Source organism: Elephas maximus, chromosome 16, assembly GCF_024166365.1.
Source record: "Elephas maximus indicus isolate mEleMax1 chromosome 16, mEleMax1 primary haplotype, whole genome shotgun sequence".
Lineage (NCBI taxonomy): Eukaryota > Metazoa > Chordata > Mammalia > Proboscidea > Elephantidae > Elephas > Elephas maximus.
The window spans coordinates 66,400,764-66,420,207 of record NC_064834.1 but is presented as its reverse complement, the minus strand read 5'-3'; the positions used below and the strand labels follow the sequence as shown (position 1 = coordinate 66,420,207).

At 37.0% G+C, this 19,444-nt stretch overlaps 1 protein-coding gene across 6 annotated transcripts in view; it reads right to left on the bottom strand.

The window, feature by feature from the left end:
• ATRNL1 (attractin like 1) overlaps positions 1-19,444 on the bottom strand; it is a 685,371-nt gene that overhangs the window by 257,496 nt on the left and 408,431 nt on the right. For 5 of the 6 annotated variants that reach the window (XR_007513388.1, XR_007513389.1, XM_049854677.1 and 2 more), the window contains one exon: positions 14,939-15,046. Coding sequence is in view for 3 of the 6 variants with exons in the window: in XM_049854677.1 (XP_049710634.1) it covers positions 14,939-15,046 (108 nt within the window). In the remaining 3 variants the exon portion in view is untranslated. Of the gene's footprint in view, positions 1-14,938; positions 15,047-19,444 lie in introns of those variants that run through there. The other variant, XM_049854680.1, reaches the window with a different exon arrangement.

The following is a 19,444-nucleotide window of genomic DNA, read 5'->3' as shown; positions in this document are numbered from 1 at the left end:
ACACCTGTAAAAAGTTGAATTGGCAAAAGTTTATGACATATACTTACAATAACAACAAAATACAGTGAGCTTTGAACAGCACTGCTCAGATTGCAGGCAGTAAGGGAATGCTCCAAGGCATGCAGCTGAGAGTGCTGAGGGGAGTAGTGCACAGCAAGCAAACACCAAAGAAGAGGTGCCCTGAGGACAAAAGCCAAAATAAGTAAGCCATGGATGGGAGATCCCTGCATTATGCCAGGGACCCTGGAAGAAGTGGTTAAAGAATAACGGCAGCCTTTTGGTTTCTGGCAGAAGACATCTTCTCCGGAGGAAAGCATTCTTTATTTACAAACGAATCAAACACGTTGCAGTCGAGTCAATTCTCAGTCATAGTGACCCAATAGCACAGAGTAGAAGGCCCCACAGGGTTTCCAAGGAACAGCTAGTGCATTCGAACTGCTGACTTTTCGGCTAGCAGCTGAGCTCTTAACTACTGTACCACACAGATTAAGAGCAAACAAACAGGAGCTCATAACCAAAGATCGCCAAAGGCACAAGGAAATAAGGCACAACGAATAAAAGCCAATAGAAATAAACAATTGATTTAGACTGCCCAGGACCTCAGATACTGGAAGGATAAGATACAAAACATAAAATAACTACATTTGAAATGAAATATTAAGTAATAAAAATCAGCAAGCAAGAAGACATTTGAGGAAGAGTCAAATACAACTTCTAAAAATGAAAAAAAATATATATCTAATTGTTGAAAGTGATGCAATTGATAGGATAGAAAGCAGATTATTTACAACTGAATAAAGAATTCTTGAACTGGAACAAGGCTCTGAAGAAATAAGCCAGGAGAAACACACAGAGAGAAAGAGATGTAAAACACGAAAGAGGTTAAAAGATGAAGATAAGGTTCAACATATGTCTAATCAGACTCTTAGAAGAAGAACAGAGAAAATGGAGGAGAAAAAAATTCAAAGAGATAATGATTGAGAATTTTTAGAAGTAAACAAAGACCTAAATCATCAGACACAGGAAGCACAAACATGAAAGCAAGTTAAATGCAAATAAATTTATACTTAGGCATATCAGAGTAAAACTGCAGAACAGCAAAGACAAAAAGATTCTAAACACTGGAGAGAAAAGTTAGATTAGCTGCAAAGAAATGACAATTATGTTGACAGGTGATTTCTCAGTAAGAACGGAAACCAGTAGTCAGAACAGTTTTTAGATAAACAAGATGTTTGAATATGGCTCTTCCACTACAAAATAACTAGATACTTGATAAAGTGTATTTTAAATTTATTTCTTAGATAAATATAAGGGGCTGCCCCAAAGCATCGAGCTGAAACTGGAGAGGGGAGCAATGCACAACAGCCAGACTATAAGAGTTTATTATCAAAAGGGTTATTGTCTTAAAGGAATTTTCTCAAGATGAATAACGGGAAAATGGAAACATTTCAGATAGAAGATCTGAATACAAGAAGAAACAGTGAGCAAAGAAAATAGTAAGTATGTCAGTAAATTTAAACACATATTGAGCATATAAAATAACAGTATCAATAACCATGTTTAATTTGAGGGGTGAAAAAACTCACAGAACTACAATATACCCACTCTGCCCTTGCCAACACAGTTAGGTTTTGAAGACCAGTGGTTATGCAAAAGCCAACATTATGTGAAAATGGAGTACTTTTTTTCTGTTTTCAGACCATTCATTCATCCTATTCTTTTTATTTAGGAAATACGATCATAGAAATAACAACAGCTAAGATTTCCTGATGTGCTCATCACTGAGATGAGACAGCTATGGATTATTTCTCTGCACAGAAGCAGGCTTGGAGGAGACAAAGCTGGACTGTGTGACTGGAGGGCCCACGGCTTAACCACTTTACCTTTTTCCTGTGCTAGGCCAGGGCTTCCCTTGCAGAACTGCCTCCAGGGCTCCACAACCACCTTTGCAAGCTCTGCATTCACAATCTGCCCCTCCCCAACCCCCCCAACCCCCCAGCCTGCTCTGCCCTCCGGGGCTGGTGAGTCACCAAGGCTCGGGGCTTCCAGCAAGGGCACTGGGAGCCTGGTTGTGCACCTGACCCCACTGAGGCAGAGGCTCAGAGCGTGTTCTACTCAAGATGGGATGTCATTAAACTCACACACATTTCTTCCAAACACCCTCTCTGATGCCTCTTTCAGGCCGCATAAGAGCTGGGAACCCAGACAGGTCCCCACTGGGTGGTCATCAAGGAGGCAGGCCCCACTCGGCAGCTGGATGTGGCACCCCTGCAAGTAGGAAGGAAGAAAGGGCCAGGGCCACCACAGCCCAGCTTCCTGGGGGCCACTCAGAGACCCTCCTGGAGAGAAGGGATGCTCCTCAGCCATTGCTGCCATGTCTGCTGCCTGGCTAACGCACAAAATAGTCTGGTAGTAGATTTTTTACTATTGTCATAAATGGAAAATGTCAGAGACTGAGAAAATTAATAAATGAGTAGGTATAAAAGATAATGATAACATGTAAGATGGAAGTCAATGAACAATTTTGTTTTTAAGTTCTTATTGTTTAGGAAGAGTGAGAAATGTTAAGAGATTTCAGGATTAAGTGGCCATCCAAGCTTATAAGCTGCATGAACAACTGCTTCCTTTGCTATGAGATCAGAAGAACTTGATAGTGCCCAGCTACCATTACCGAACATTTTGATCAAAGATTCCATAGAATAATCCTGATCAAAAAGGGGAAAATGCAGAACAGAATTTCAAATTTGCATGGACTCCAGATTTTCTGGAGCCATGGAGGCTGGATGAACCCCTGAAACAACTGCCCTGAGATCATCTTTAAACCTTAAACCAAAAATATCCCTTGAAGTCTTCTTAAAACCAAACAATAGTCTAGCTTAACCAGTAAAAAATGTCTGCCTTGAGCATTATACACTTTTAAAAGCAACTGACAACAGCAACTTGAAAGATCAGAGAGAAATCTTAGGCAGCAGTGAGTTTATGTTAATGGAGGAGGAACAAGTCAGAAAAGAAGGGTGAGAAAGGCCGTGCAACTTGAAGAATGTAATCAGTGTCACTGAATTATATGTGTAGAAATGGTTGAACTGACGTATGTTTTGCTGCATATATTTTCAACAACAAAATAAAAAAATAAATAACTTGATTAATTAAAAAAAATTGAAGAGTAAAAAGTAAGAAGAAAAATAGAGTGTATAACATAGAAACCGGTTGAGGAACAGTAACTTTAAAAAAATCTTCAATTTAAAAAAAGGCCAGTAAAGAAGGGAAATAATAGAATATTCGGCATAAATAAAAAACAAAGGGTATAATCTGAAAAGATTATAACAATTGATAAGGGTAACTAGTCCTACTAATTAAAAAATAATAAAAAAAACAGAGAAAATGTAAAATTTTAAAAACAATATCCAGAAGGTGAACTATTTATAAGAGACAATTTCAAACATTTAATATATCTGATTTATAAATAAGCAAACAAGGAATGTTCCAATAGATGAGACAGGACTCTGACTGGGCTACTGTATGATTTGTACACTCCACGTTCCAATTACTAACGTATGTTTGCAGCTGTTTCTTCTCATTTTGAACAGTGGAACGTGCAAAGTATAAATCTAGGAAAATTGGAAGTCATCAAAAATGAAATGGAATGCATAAAGATCAATATCCTAGGTATTAGTGAGTTGAAATGGACTGGTATTGGCCATTATGAACCAAACAATCATATGGTCTGCTATGTCAGGGATGACAAATTGAAGAAGAATGGTGTCGTACTCTTCATCAAAAAGAATATTTCAAGGCATATCCTGAAGTACAACACTGTCAGTGATAGGCTAATATCCATATGCCTACAAGGAAGACCAGTTAATACGACTAGTATTCAAATTTACACACCAATCACTAACGCCAAAGATGAAGAAACTGAAGATTTTTAACAACTTCTGCAGTCTAAAATGGATCAAATATGCAATCAAGATACATTGATAATTACTGATGACTGGAATGCAAAAGTTGGAAAAAAGAAGAAGGATGAGTAGTTGGAAAATATGACCTTGGTGATAGAAACCATGCAGGATATTGCATGATAGAATTTTGCAAGACCAACAATTTATTCATTGCAAATATATTTTTTCAGCAACATAAATGGCGACCACACACGTGGATCTTGCCAGATGGAATATACAGGAATCAAATCTACTATATCTGTGGAAAGAGACAATGGAGAAACTAAATATCATTACTCAGAACAAGGCCAGGGGCCGACTGTGGGACAGACCATCAATTGCTCATATACAAGTTCAAGTGGAAGCTGAAGAAAATTAAAATAAGTCCACAAGAGCCAAAGTATAATGCTGAGTATATCCCACCTGAATTTAACACTATCTCAAGAATAGATGTGACACATTGAACACTAGTGACCAAAAAAGAGATGAGTTGTGGTGAGACATCAATGACGTCATACATGAAGAAAGCAAAAGGTCATTAAAAAGACAAGAAAAAAAGAAAAGACCAAAATGGGTATCAGAAGACTCTGAAACTTGCTCTTGAACCTAAAGTAGCTAAAAAGAATGAAAGAAATGACGTAAAAGAGCAGAACAAAAGATTTCAAAAGGGCAGCTCAAGAAGACATTGTAAAGTATTATAACGAAATATGAAAAGACTTGTAGTTAGAAAACAAAAATGGAAGAACATGCTTAGCATTTCTGCAGCTAAAAGAACTGAAGAAAAAAATTCAAGCCTTGAGTTGCAATATTGAAGGATTCTATGGGGAAAATATTGAACGACTCAGAAAGCATCAAAAGAAGATGGAAGGAATACAGAGAGTCACTGTACCAAAAAGAACTGGTCGACATTCAATCATTTCAGGAGTGAGCATATGATCAAAAACCAATGGTATCGAAGGAGGAAGTCCAAGCTGCACTGAAGGCATTGGCGAAAAACAAGCCTCCGGAAATTGATGGAATATCAATTGAGATGTTTCAACAAATGGATGCAAGTCTGGAAGCACTCACTTGTCTATCCAAGAAATTTGGAAGACAGCTACCTGACCACCTGACTGGAAGAGATCCATATTTGTGCCCATTCCAAAGAAAGGTGATCCTACGGAACGTGGAAATTAGAGAACAATATCATTAATATCACACTCAAGTAAAATTTTGCCGAGGATCATTCAAAAGTGACTGCGGCAGTACATCGACAGGCAACTGCCAGAAACTCAAGCCAGGTTCAGAAGAGGATGTAGAACGAAGGCTGTCAATGATGATGTCAGCTGGATCTTGGGTGAAAGCAGAGAATATCAGAAAAATGTTTACCTGTGTTTTATTGACCATTCAAAGGCATTCGACTGTGTGGATCATAACAAATTATGGATAGCATTTTGAAAAATGGGAATTCCAGAACACTTAATTGTACTCATGCGGAATCTGTATGTGGACCAAGAGGGAGCTGTTCGAACAGAACAAGGGGATGTTGCGTGGTGTAAAATCAGGGAACATGTGTGTATCCTTTTATCATACTCATTCAATCTGTATGCTAAGCAAATAATCTGAAAAGCTGGACTACATGAAGAAGAAACCAAAGGAAGATTGCAGGAAGACTCCTTAACAACCTGTGTTATGCAGATGATGCAATCTTGCTTGCTGAAAGCTAAGAGGACTTGAAGCAGTTACTGATGAAGAGCAAAGACTACAGCCTTTGGTATGGATTATACCTCAACATAATACAAAAATCTAAACAACTGGACTGATAAGCAGCAGAAGAAAAAGACTGAAGTTGTTAAGGATTTCATTTTACTTGGATCCACAATCCATGTCCACTGCAAGCAGCAGTCAAGAAATCAAACAATGTATTATACTGAGCAAACATGCTTCAAAAGACCTCTCTAAAGTGTTGAAAAGCAAAGATGTCACTTTGAGGACTAAGGTGCACCTGACGCAAGCCATATTTTCAATTGCCTCATATGCATGCAAAAGCTGGACAATGAATAAGGAAGACCAAAGAAGAACTGATGCCTTTGACTCATGGTGTTGGCAAAGAATGCTGAATACACCATGGACTGCCAGAAGAAAGAATAAATCTGTCTTGGAAGAAGTACAGCCAGAATGCTCCTTAGAAGCAAGGAATATGAGGCTTGGTCTCACATACTTTGGACATTTTATCAGGAGGGGCCGTTCCCTGGAGAACAACATCATGCTTTTTGGTAAAGTAGAGGGTTAGCAAAAAAGAGGAAGGCCCTCAACAAGACAGACTGACACAGCGGCTATAACAATGGGCCCAAACATACCAACGATTGTGATGATGGTGTGGGACCAGGCAGTGTTTTGTTCTGTTGTACACAGGGTCACTATGAGTTTGAACTGACAAGTCAGCACCTCACAACAACAACAATTGTATGCTTTCCCAATTTTCTGTAATTCATAGAGTATTTCTTTTCTAATCAGATTGCTGCTGCTGTTGTTGTTGTTGTTAGGTGCCGTAGAGTCAGTTCAGATTACTATCAATAAATGCCATTAAAACAGAAGAGACAAGGTAATAGTGAGCAAAACCACTATGCCACCAGGGTTTCCAAAACAGCGATACCATGGAGAAATACAAATGGTTAAAGACAATACAGGAGCAGTCACTTTCATTAGTAATACGAAATTGGATTAAAAGAAGATATTTCAGGTATCAAGTTAACAAAATCGTTTTAAAACTAACAATCATTTTTTAACAAAGATGCTGGAAAACAGGAATTCTCATACTTTTCTAAAGGTAACATGAATAGGGACATTTCTAGAAAGTACATAAGTAGTATCTCAAGGTCCATAAAAGGTCATAATTTTTGATGTAGCAGCTTTTCTTTTATAAAGATCAAGATTGATGTACAAAAATAATTATAGCCTTTTTTAAATTAATGTAAAAGTACAGTCAAGCTAACTGAAAATAAAACATGCAAATAAATGATGCTATATTATAAAATAATTAAAATAGCATTTTTTATTGTGCTTTAGGTGAAAGTTTACAGCTCAAGTTAATTTCTCATTCAAAAATTTATACACATATTGTTTTGTGACATCAGTTGTAACCCCCATAATGTGACAGCATGCTCCCCCTTTCCACAGAAGTGAAAAATGTTCTTATAATACTGGGAATAACAGAAAGCAAAATCACATATACGATGTGCTCTCAGCTTTGTAAAAATTCATATTTGCAAGAGGTAAAAGTTATTGGGAGAAGATAAAAAAAATCTGGCAGAAGCTATTTATGGGTGGTGGGATTTGGGAGATTTTCATTTTGATTATTTCTGCATTAATTTTTTTTTCTCTAATGAGGATGTACTATTTATATAATCAGATTAGTTATCTGATTATATTAATGGTAAATGTTAATAAAATAATTAAAAATATCAAGTATCATAAAATGACTGCAATTGTCTGAGAAATAAGAAACCCAGGGAGAAGGCTAGTCTCTAGAACTACAGTCCATGCAGATGGCCAGGGGGGCCACGGGCTGTGCCCAGTAGCAGAGGACTGGGCTCACGCTGTTCTGGGAGGGAAGCCAGCAATGCTCTTAACCTGAGAGCTTCTTCACTGTTTCTGCCTTAGACTTGAACAATGTGTCTGTCACCTTGGGAGAGAGGCTTCTAACATAATGTACTATGCTGAACTGTCCAAATAAACTAGAGAACAGATTTCAATGCAATCTCAAAATTAGCACTGTTAGGAATACCAAATAGAAAGTAGAATCCTAACTGGATTATTTTCTCTAGTCTAGGGGCTTGAATTCAGGTATCTGTCTCATGTGACCAAGGTCTCTTTGAATAGGGAAAGCATTTCACGATTATAACCTTCTTTACAGAAGAGGGAAAATCAAGATTACAGATTTGTAAAATGATTTTTACATGGGATAAAGAATGGTTAAAATATATACAAGGATACTAATAAAATACAAGGATAACAATACTAATAAACTACAATTTAGTCAAAATTAATCACTAGTCTTTAATATTATTAATTAGCTTATATAACTATAATGATCAAATAACCCATTTTAAACTACTTTGTTTCTAGGGCAAATTACAAAGCTCTGATGCTTTATTAGCATACAGAAACTATAAAAGTTCTTTTTAAAAGAAACTTCTAGTATAAAAATAACAGGAAGCTCATGTGTTGGGTTTATTACAGTTTAGTAAATCACCCTGATTCCTTTATGGCAATTTACATTACAAATGACAACTGCTGGAATTCTCTGACACACTAAAACAGCATACAACTTTGCAATGGAAACATCTTCCATAAGATCCACAATTATCCACAACTATTTGAACACTTGGAAAAAAAAAACACTACATGAACTTTAAGTAACTCTATGCTTTCAACTAGCTTTACAAGAAAAAAATACTCTATAGATACTTTAAAACTTAAGATATAGTCTCAGTTTGAACTAAAATCAGTACAAAGAAGGGCATGGAAGAGAAATCCCTGGGCCAGTCTGAGATTCTGACCCTGGTTCGTACTCTGCTGGTACCTGAATTGGTGATCCGGAACAAGGGTCTTCGCTCTCGGACTGCTTCCTCAACAGTCAGTAGAAAAGCAAAACTTGCTTTGCCTACTTTATAAGACTGACCTAAAGCTCAAATGAAATTGAGATAGTGTATGTAGGCGAATTTTGAAAAACAGTAATTTAAACTCAATTTAAAACATTTTAATTGTTTCCATGACCTAGGATGATGATCAAGTTCAAACTCCTTATCCTGACACAGAAATCTGCATTTCTACTGTCTGGATAGCTCTACCTACTGCATGCTTGCTGCCTACCTAAATACTAATCTTGCAGTATATACCCTAAAGATCACCTACATTTTCAAAAATTGGAATATGGATAATTAATTATGGTTGGTTAAAAGGTAACAGGACAATATGCACCTTAGGCATAAGAGCACTCTCCTCCCCTACCCCCAAAGCAAAAATGAGGGTTGGAATTATTCATTTAAATAACTGGCAAAATTTCAAACATCCAATTTCTGCAGAGTCAGTCTAAGGGATTAAAAGTTGGGAAAAAAATTACCCAGATTTTATACTTTCAGTTTACTGTTTCTCTTAGTTTTTTCTTGTTAAAAATAAAAAGAACATGTTCTATTACAGAAAGAACAATAGAAATACACAAAAAGAATAACTCGTACATGCCACTATTATGAAGAATTAAGTAGACCAGATCTTTTCTCAGCTTTATCAAAAAGTAGATCACAGTGTACACATTGTTTTGTTACTTACAATAAATTTATTAACAAATCCCTTATTACTGTTCATTAAAATGGTTTCCAACTTTTAGTGCTGTAAGTAGCAGGCTAAGAATAATTAGCTAAACAATAATATGAAATAAAAAATGGAAACAAAGTATATTCCAGTAAAAACTGCACATGACACTTAAGGAATCATAAAAGTTTGTAAAACTGCCAACTCTCTCCCTTCTTCCTTGCCTCCCCCCCCAAAAAAGCAATGAAGGGAGAATGTACATTTTCAATATCACCATCATTTCAACCTAAATGACTGTAAATTAACTTGTTTGTGACCAAAGTATATGATATACTTCTAGTGTGACACCGACCTACATGGTCAGTCTATCTTCATCATTTACGGGGCAATAGATCTTTTGCCTCAGTTTCTCTTGGTTTCTATTGGTTACTTAAGAAAATCTCATACCCCTGTGTTGCAGTAAAAGAAAACAGGACTATTGTAAATCTGTGACCCACAGATAATTTTAATAGAATGAAAAGTTTTAGCACTTACAGTTCCAATTAAAGAGACATAACCATTTCCCATCTTTCTATTCATCTTACGAACATAAAACCAAACGAAATCCATTGCTGTTGAGTTGATTCTGACTCATCGTGACCCTACAGGACAGAGTAGGACAGCTCCATAGGGTTTCTAAGGCTGTATTCTTCATAGAAGCAGACTGCCACATCTTTCTCCCATGGAGTCACTGGTGGGTTGAACCACCAACCTGCTGGCTGGCAGCGAAGTGCTTAACCACTGTGCCACCAGGTCTCCTTTTACTAACATAAGATCACTGGAAAGATTTTCAAAATAACCACATTATACTCATAATGATCTTAAGAATATACTCCAGAATCTGACCACTTCTCTTTCCTTCCACTGCTATCACCTTCATCTTGCCACCATTATCTCTTGCCTAGATCACTGTATTAGCCCCCTAACAAGTCTTTCTGTTTCTATATTTGTCCCTAGCAGCAGAAGTTGTAGGTTAATTTCCATATCCCTCACACTTAGCAGGGCAGTTGACCTGCTGACTTCCATATCTAGAACCTGCATTTCCTTGTTTGAGGGCTTTCTCAGGCCGCCCAAGGAGTTGCCCTCAATCAGTGGCTGAAGGGAGTTGGGATATATATACCCTGGTGCCAGATAATCTGAGGCATGTGTTTTACCCTGGCTTCCAGAGCTTCTCCAATGGGATTAAGCTGTAGGTGTCCACTATCTAGCTGTGATGACTGTTTTTACAATTCACCCTTATTAGTTGCCTTCCCTTTCCTTTCTCAAGGCTCCACTCCCCTGCTAGTATATCCTTCAATTCCCAAATAAACAAATTGTCCTTGTCTCGGTGTCTGCTGCTGAGGGAAACCAAATGAAGACATCCTCTTTCAAACACTTCTCAAGCCAGAGACAGAGTGATCCTTTAAAAACCAAAGTCAGATCATGTCAGTCAATCTTCTCTCAAAACCTTGCAACTGGCTCTCTCTTCACTCAAAATTGAATGTCAAAGTCTTCACAATGCTGTACAAGGCCCTGTATCATCTGCCTCCTACTCACTCCCCATATCTTTGCTCTTCTATGAACTTGCCAGGCAAGCCCCGCCTTAGGGCCTCTGCCCTGCTATTCTCTCAGCCTGGAGCGCTCCTTCCCTGGCAATCTGCCTGCTTAACTCCTTCACCTCTTTCAGGACTTGCTCAAATCTCACTTTCTCAGTAAGGTCACTCTGACTGCCACCCTATTTACTAACAGCAAGCTCTCTCCTTCCCCCACAAAGCTACTGCCTTTCTTTTTCTGTGGCTCTTACCACCTCTTCACATATTAACTTACTTTCCCTGCTAAAAAATAAGCTCCATGAGGACAAAGTTCTTCACCACATTCCCTTAGGTCTCTCAAGTGCCTGACACACAGGAAGCATTTCATAAATATTTGTTGAATAACTACTATAATTATCACATATTGCTTAAAAAAAAAAACATATTGCTTAGAAGAGGAAAAATAATAAATAAATACTATGGGTCACAGAACTTCTACAAAATAAGCCTCTTTTTAAAGCCAGCAAACAAACCAGTCGCCGTCGAGTCATGGTGACCGCATATGTCTCAGAGGAGAACTTCACTTCACTGGATTTTCAATGGCCGCGATATTTCAGAAGTAGATTGCCAGGCCTTTCTTCTGAGATGCCTCTGGGTGGGTTCAAACTGCCAACCATTTGATTAGTAGCTGAGCACTTAAACATTTGTGCCACACAGGGACTTTAAAACCAGCTAAGAAAATTGTGTTTATAGACAAATTCACATTTTAAATCTATTTGTTAAAGCCTAATAATGTATTCTAATTTGTGGTGCAGTGGTTAAACGTTTGGCTGGTAACCAAAAGGTTGGCAGTTTGAATCCACCAGCCGCTCCTTGGAAACCCTACAGGACAGTTCTGCTCCGTCCTGTAGGGTCCCTATGAGTCGGAATCAACTCCACGGCAACAAGTTTGGCTTAGGTATTAGCAAGTCTGCATCACCAGATTTTCCTATGTGATAGTGATAAACTACTCACAAAAACCCATTGCTGTTGAGTGGATTACTACTCATAGTGACCCTATAGAACACAGTAGAACCACCCCATGGGGTTTCTAAGGCTCTAAATCTTTGCAAAAGCAGACTGCCAGATCTTTCTACTGCAGAGTAGCTAGTGGTTTGAACCACGAACCTTTTGGTTAGCAGCCGAGTGCGTAAACACTGCACCACCAGGGCTCCTCACGTTAGGAATACTCGGTAAATATTTATATGAGTCAGAATCAACTCGACGGCACTGGGTTTTTTCTGGGTATTCATACAACAGTCATAACCAGCTAACTTACAGCTTTGTGTTGAATTTAAACACTGAATTTTAAGTAAAATTTAGCAGAGGAACCCTAAAATTACTTTGATTTCAGGTTTAAATAAAACCCTTAATGGGATTTCAGGAAAGGCCTACGCACCAGAATTTGCTGCGTAAGCAAATCAATAAGCACATCATACTAACTTATGTACATAAAAGAAGAGAGACTTGGGGCAGCTTCCTGGGTACTGTAACAATAGAAAAAAGAAACTTCGTACATGTATGTGTGTGCTCTATATCAGATAGAGTATGTGTGTGCTCTATATCAGATAGACAACTTCTAATTAGTACTAATTACTATAAAATGCTTAGCAAAGAGGAAAATAAAATATAACATATATAATTTTAAACATTTTGCTTCTGCCTCTATTATTTTCTAAAGAATGTCAAAGGAAGAAATTAGCAGTTTGCTGCTGAGATTTACTTCTGATGCTTAATTTTAACAATAAATAACCAGCCAATATAAGGTCTAAAAATCTACTGAATGACAATGTTTTCAAACTCAATTAAAAAAAAAAAAAAGTTGCATATTTATTTGAGACCACTGGATGTAGGACCATAAGGAATATTAAATATCAGGAATCATAAGTACTTACCAACGTGTAGGAAATCAGATATCAAATTTAGGATTTTATGCATGGAGCACTGAGGTAGTCAGGTAACAAAGCGAATGTTAAAACACTACATATTTGCCAAATTGATCTACAGATTGAACACAAAATCCTATCAAAATTCCTATGTAGAAATTGAAAGCTGATCCTAAAATTCATATGGAAATTCAAAAGACCTAGAAGAGCCCAACAATCTTGAAAAAGAACAAAGTTGGCTGATTCACGCTTTTCAATTCCAAAGTTTATTACAAAGCTATAGTAATCAAGGCAGGGTGGTACTGGCATAAGGACAGATATACAGATTAATGGAACACAAGTGAGAGTTTAGAAATGAATCCTTACATTCATGGTCAATTGAACACGATTAAGACAAACCATGGTAAGACATATGTATGTTAACTACATTTGTTCTTTTAAATTTGTGGGTTTTCTAGTTCTTTGCTTATTTCTTTTCCTCACTGGCCTAAGTATTGTATTATTTACATTGGTTTTTCTCTTGTTACTTGATTTTTAGCAATACTTGAAAATGTTTTCATTGGGTGGTGTGATGGTTAATGCTATGTGTTGACTTGGCTAGGCTATGATTCTCAGCGGTTTGGCAGACACTGTGTAATCACCCTCCATTTTTTAGTCTGCTGTGAGCAGCCTATCAGCTGAAAGGGGAGTTTTCTTGAGTGTGGGGGCTGCCTTCAGTATGAAAATAGATGTTCCGGCAAAGCTCCACCGATTGTGCACGCTTCTCATTACCTGACCTCCAGTTCTCGGGACATGAGTCAGCAGAAGCCTTCAGCTTGCCACCTGACCTGCAGCCCCAACAACCACGTGAGCCAGCAGATTTGGAACTTGCCAACCCCCACAATTGTTTGAACCATTTCTTTGAAGTAAATCTCTCTATATATATGTATATACACATTTCACTGGTTTTGCTCCCCTAGAAAACCCAGAATAAGACAGGTGGGACATAAAAGAAGTTGAATTCAAATAGTCCAGGCAATCTGTTTGTTAAACTTTTATAATAAAGTTACTTGAAACTAGGGGCAAAAATGAAATTAAAGCACTTGCTGTAACTTTTATTTAATCATTCTGTCTCTCTTCTAATTTCTCCCCAAGTAATGTACACAAATTTCCTAATGTTCTAAGCTTCCATGGCAACCGATGACCAAGAGTAGTAAAAAATCAAGTCCACAAAAGCTAAAAAAAAAAAAAATCATAGGGAAACTGGCCTCTAAAAACATGCCCTTTATATAGTATTCATGAGGTCTGATTTAGTTTTATTTTTTCAGAATAACCAAAAATGCAATGGACAGAATCAATTATATTTGTATATAGGTTTCGGAGAAGATTAAGGTAAGCTTATTTTTATAGCCCTTGCTTTCCTTGAAGAAAAGCAGAATCTGAAAATAGCAACATGGAAATTAGTCAAATAATGGCATTTTTTAAAAAGAGAATAAAACAGTTCGATTATATAACGTTTCTTAATCTTCCTACTTAAAAATCTTACCATATATTAGATATAAATAAAAATGAGCATACAATTAAATTACTATGCATCAAAATGTTTCCATTAGTCATTACTCACAGTCTATGATTTTTTTTTTCCTCTTTGGGGTTATTATTCTCAGAAACCATTTCATACATTCTTTCAGGATTATAATATCACATGAACTTGCACATGTTTATTTGTTTCACTGTATTCTATTTCTGTATTTGCAATAAATGAATGTGATAAGACAGCCATTAATCAAAAATGAAAATAGTCACTGAATTTTACAGTGACTTAACATTAACATTAAAAAATGAAACGATATAATTAAAATGCAATCATCTCCATCCACCTTTCACAGTAAACTTGGTTAACATAGATGTTAATGGTTAACTAGGGTCACTGGGTGCTCCCAGGACTGAATATGGAAGCTTCGTTTTTTCTGTCACACCTGTATCTTAAATTCCTTCAGCTCCTGTCAGGGAAAGGCTGCCAGGTGAGCAGTCTGTCACTCTTGCCTGGGCTAATAGGTTCTCCAGTGGCATTTGTTACAGCTCATGTCATACTATTAAAACTATGTGCCTTGAAAATGGCATAACATATGTAGCTAAATCTTGTCAACTCTAGATAATCAGACTCAGTTTGGCTTCAGAAGCAGATGCAGATCAGAGAAGCAATATAAATATGCAAATCACAATGGTCCCCTTCCAGCACCACTGTTCCTACCTCTAATGGCCCTTGCAGAAAGTCTGTCTGTTCAGCTCCTACTTCCAGTGCTACATCAACAGAAGCAAAGGGACGGCTGGCCATCTGCTGTCGTTCTCGAAGCAGTTGCTGGAGGGGGTTAAAAATGATTTGTTTTAAAATACGTTTAAAACAAAACATTAATCCTACAACATTCAGTTTCATTTTTTAACAAATGGCACTCAAAACTTAGGAACCATTTTATGCACATATCCGTATCTAGATCATTAAAGATGAAAATTGTTTTCTCTCCATGACTTGAGTTATATTTCCATAAAGGCTTTAAATGCACAGTGCCTACAAAGAACTTTTCTCCTGACCTCCATATCACAGGCCTAATGAAATGTACTCAAAAGCACTTTGAAAACCTCAAGTGAGAAGTATTACTTAACCAAAAAGTGCTATTATGATGATGACTATGCTGTGTTTTCCCACTCACAATAATGCACTTTTTTTTAAGCTGAAAGCAAATAACAGTAAAAACATTTAAGAAAGGATAATGAAAAGCTGTCAAATTATATTAATAGAGCTTAAAGGTACATAAACCTGCCAAGACTAAGTCTTCTAAGTCATCAAGACTCTCTGTCAATTGCCATGAAACCAGTAGGAATTGCTATCAGCCTTGTTTACAACTTCATGCAAAGTCCCTGTGTTCATTATTTAAAAATAAGGAGCAATTAGTATGTTGCAGAAATTTTGTGCCAGGGCTTGTAAAACACCCCTATTTGATTCTTTCTCCTTGTGCCTATTCTGGGCTTTGTCCAAGCTAAAACCAGTAAACCAGCAAGTCCCAACCAACCACCAAGCTCATTTATATTTCTGCCTCTCCTTGTAATTATAATATTCATTAAAGTCATGATAAGAAAAAATTGATGACCGGCACTAGATATTGCAAATCTTGCCCCTCTGATTCTATACAGCTAATAAAATTATTATTAAATATTAAAAGCAGATGAGCAATGCAATTAAATACTCTTTCAAATGAAAAGAAAATCATATCATTGAAGAAAGGCAACATCCTTGAACACAATGAATGGCTTCATTACTTACAGAGGTTTTTCAAGGTTCAATGGCATTAACTTAAAACATTAACGACTGGTCTTTGAATATAAATGCATGCAGCACTGTGATGCATCATTCATAAAATTCCCTTGTAGCTAATGAAGGAACACGAGGCAACACCTGATGGCAGTTTATTATTTAACACCTATGACACAGGCAGTGACAGTGTTCACAAAATGATGGTCTAAAATATAACTTAGTGCCCTCTTTTATATTAAAGAGAGAACAACCAAGTGACAATACCAGGGTAGAAATAATACAACTCTTACTGAGTGATAGCTTAACCCACTGCCATCAAGTCAATTCCGACTCATAGAGACCCTACAGAACAGAGTAGAACAGCCCCAGAGGGTTTCCAAGGCTGTAAATCTTCACAGAAGCAGATTGCCACATATTTCTCCCGGGGACTGGCTGGTGTGTTAGAACTGCCATCCTTTCAGTTAGCAGCCAAGCACTTTAACCACTGCACCAGCAGGGCTCCTCGAGTATTATCTTAAGTTCTGAAATTAGAGTTTCTTCAGAAGTGGTGAAGACATACTAAAAAACATACTCAATGTAAATAGTAAGTGTGATCTAAACCACCAAATGATTCACTTTAATATAAGCTGGAAATTATATTATAAAAATACCCCCGCTGGCAAACATAATGTGGTTTGTGCCACACCCAACATGAGTAGCCTGAAGATTATGTCTATGCAAAACGGAAAGAAAATGCTACTTCAAATGCCAAGAGATACTAAATGTAGAATACACCAGGCTCTTTGTCTCTGGTAAAAAACAAACACATTAAAACACACCAATACACACATACATACAAACATTAAAAAAAAAAACACTACCACTCCCACTGTTATATAAAAATAGCTGTAAGAAAACTGTAAATTCTAAAAACAAGTGTATGGTGACATATGTATGCATAAGGAATATATGTATACAGGTTGGTACAGGTGTGTACATACATGTGCACAGATAGAAATATCTGTTTAAGTACATTTATATACAAATTCATGTGTGATAGCATATATATTCATAGAGAACACAGTTATATATAATTCTTAGACATAACCAAATACCTTTCTGGGCTGTAATTTTGTGAATGTGTGTTGTTGCTGTTGTTAGGTGTTGTTGAGTTGATTTTTGACTCATGGTGACCCCATGTGACAGAGTAGAACTGCACAATAGGGTTTTCTAGGCTATAATCTTTATGGCAGCAAATTGCCAGATCTTTTTCCTGCAGAATCACCAGGTAGGTTTGAACTGTCAGCCTTTCAGTTAGCAGCAGAGAGATTAACTGTTGTGCCACCAAGGCTCCTTTGTGGAATTTGTAAATATTCTAAATTCACCGACAAAGAATAGAGTTCCCTGGAATCTAATGTATTATTTTGACCCTCAACACTCATAATCCAGAAAAAGCAGTGACTGATAGTTTTATCCAGTTTTATTTTTAAATTATTAGTAGAATGCAGTCTTCTGAGCTTTGAGTTTTATTACTTTTTAGCAACTGAATGCCTCCTACGGTATATGCCTAGCTTCTCGTTTAAAAAAAAAAACAAGAAAATCATTGTTCTTACCCAGGACCTTAACATTACAGTTTGAAAAATAAGACATGAAATAAAAATTATTAGGGTATAATACAGTATATAATAAAGCTTACAAGTAGGAGATTAGCCAGATAAATTTATCCCAAGCTATTCAGCAGAGGACTAGTTAGAAGAATCTTGCTAACATAGCTGAGTTTCAGACTGTCAAAGGCTGACACAAATGTTCTTACTGCGAATCTTGTGGAGGGCAAATCATTTCCCCTCCTGAAGCTCTCTTGCTTTGGTGTGATAACCCTAGTATAATAAAATGTGATACGATGGGATTCTCTCTGCTACTAATTTCTGGGTCTTAGCCCTTTCTCTTGCCAGTTAACATCTAGATATCATCATTTCCCAAATTTTGCCTCCTCTAATTTTTTTTCTTTTATGGGAGCCTTGGTGGCACAGTGGTTAAGAGCTCAAGCTGTTAACCAAAAGGTTGGCAGTTTGAACCCACCTGCCACTCCGTGGAACCCTTATGGGACAGCTCTACTCTGTCCTGTAAGGCCACTATGAGTTGGAATTGACTCAACGCCAACGGTTTGGTTTTTTATGTCAGTATAGGAGATGTAAACAACATGCTTATGACTTAAATCTTGTCAAAATTTAGCATCAATTTTCACAGGCAATAAAACTAGACTCTGGAGTCAGAAGAATCTGGATTTAAATGCCAGTTTCTCCACTTAGTAGCTGTTTGAGTTTAATTCAATTATTTAGATCGCTCTAAATCTCAATTTTTCTCATCTGTAAAGTGGGGATAATAACAGCACCTCTACCTCAGAGAACTTGTTTTGAGTTCTGTCTTTTCCACTTACAAGCAACTGGACCTTGATCAAAGTACTTAGGCCTTCCTAAGGCTACTTTTTTTCTCATCTATAAAATAGGAATAATATCTGTACGTCATAAGGTTGGGACTAAATAGCTAATGCAGGTGAAGTGTCCAGCACAGGAGCTGGTGCACTGAGCATTCAATAACTGCTAACTGGAGCAATGATTACGCGAAATTTCAAGAACTCATTTTGTCTCTGAAGACGACACACTAATCAGCACAGTCCCATTTTCTTCAGCACTAGTGACATATTTTGCTTGACTACTTTCCCTTTGGAAACCCTGGTGGCGTAGTGGTTAAGTGCTACGGCTGCTAAACCTAAAGGTCAGCAGTTCAAATCCACCAGGTGCTCCTTGGAAACTCTATGGGGCAGTTCCACGCTGTCCTATAGGGTCCTAGGAGTCGGAATCAACTCGACAGCAACGGGTTTACTTTCCCTTTTAACAAATGTTGCAAATTTATGAGACGGTTGGAAAATGTCATGAATGTGGTAAAATGAATTAGATTTGGAACTTCTTTTTGCCATTCGTGACGCAGAAAGATAAAAAACACAACCTGCAAGTTAGAAGAAAACATAGCACTTCCTTAAGATATTTTTTAAATTAATTTATTTTCTGTGACTGTGTTTTTATCTGTAAAATGAGGTTTAATATTATGTACATCCATAAGAAGCCATATAACAGATGTATCTGTTTTATAACTAATCTGCTATGGCCAATTATTCAGCAGAAAGATAAAGCCAATAGAACAAACTGATCGCACTAACAATAGATTATAATCATGTGGCTATAAAAATTGTTGTAAAGAAAATTTAAAAATTAAAGAGATGTTCTGGGTATCATGTTTGCTGTCCATAATAGCTGTTCTACTATTCAAAGTGTCTTAAAAAATAAATCATGGAATTTAAGAATATATAAAAATCTATGCTTAAATATGACAACAACCAGGTATAGTCATATTGAGTCTATCAATATATATATATATCAATACAGATAATTATTACTTCTAACATTGTAT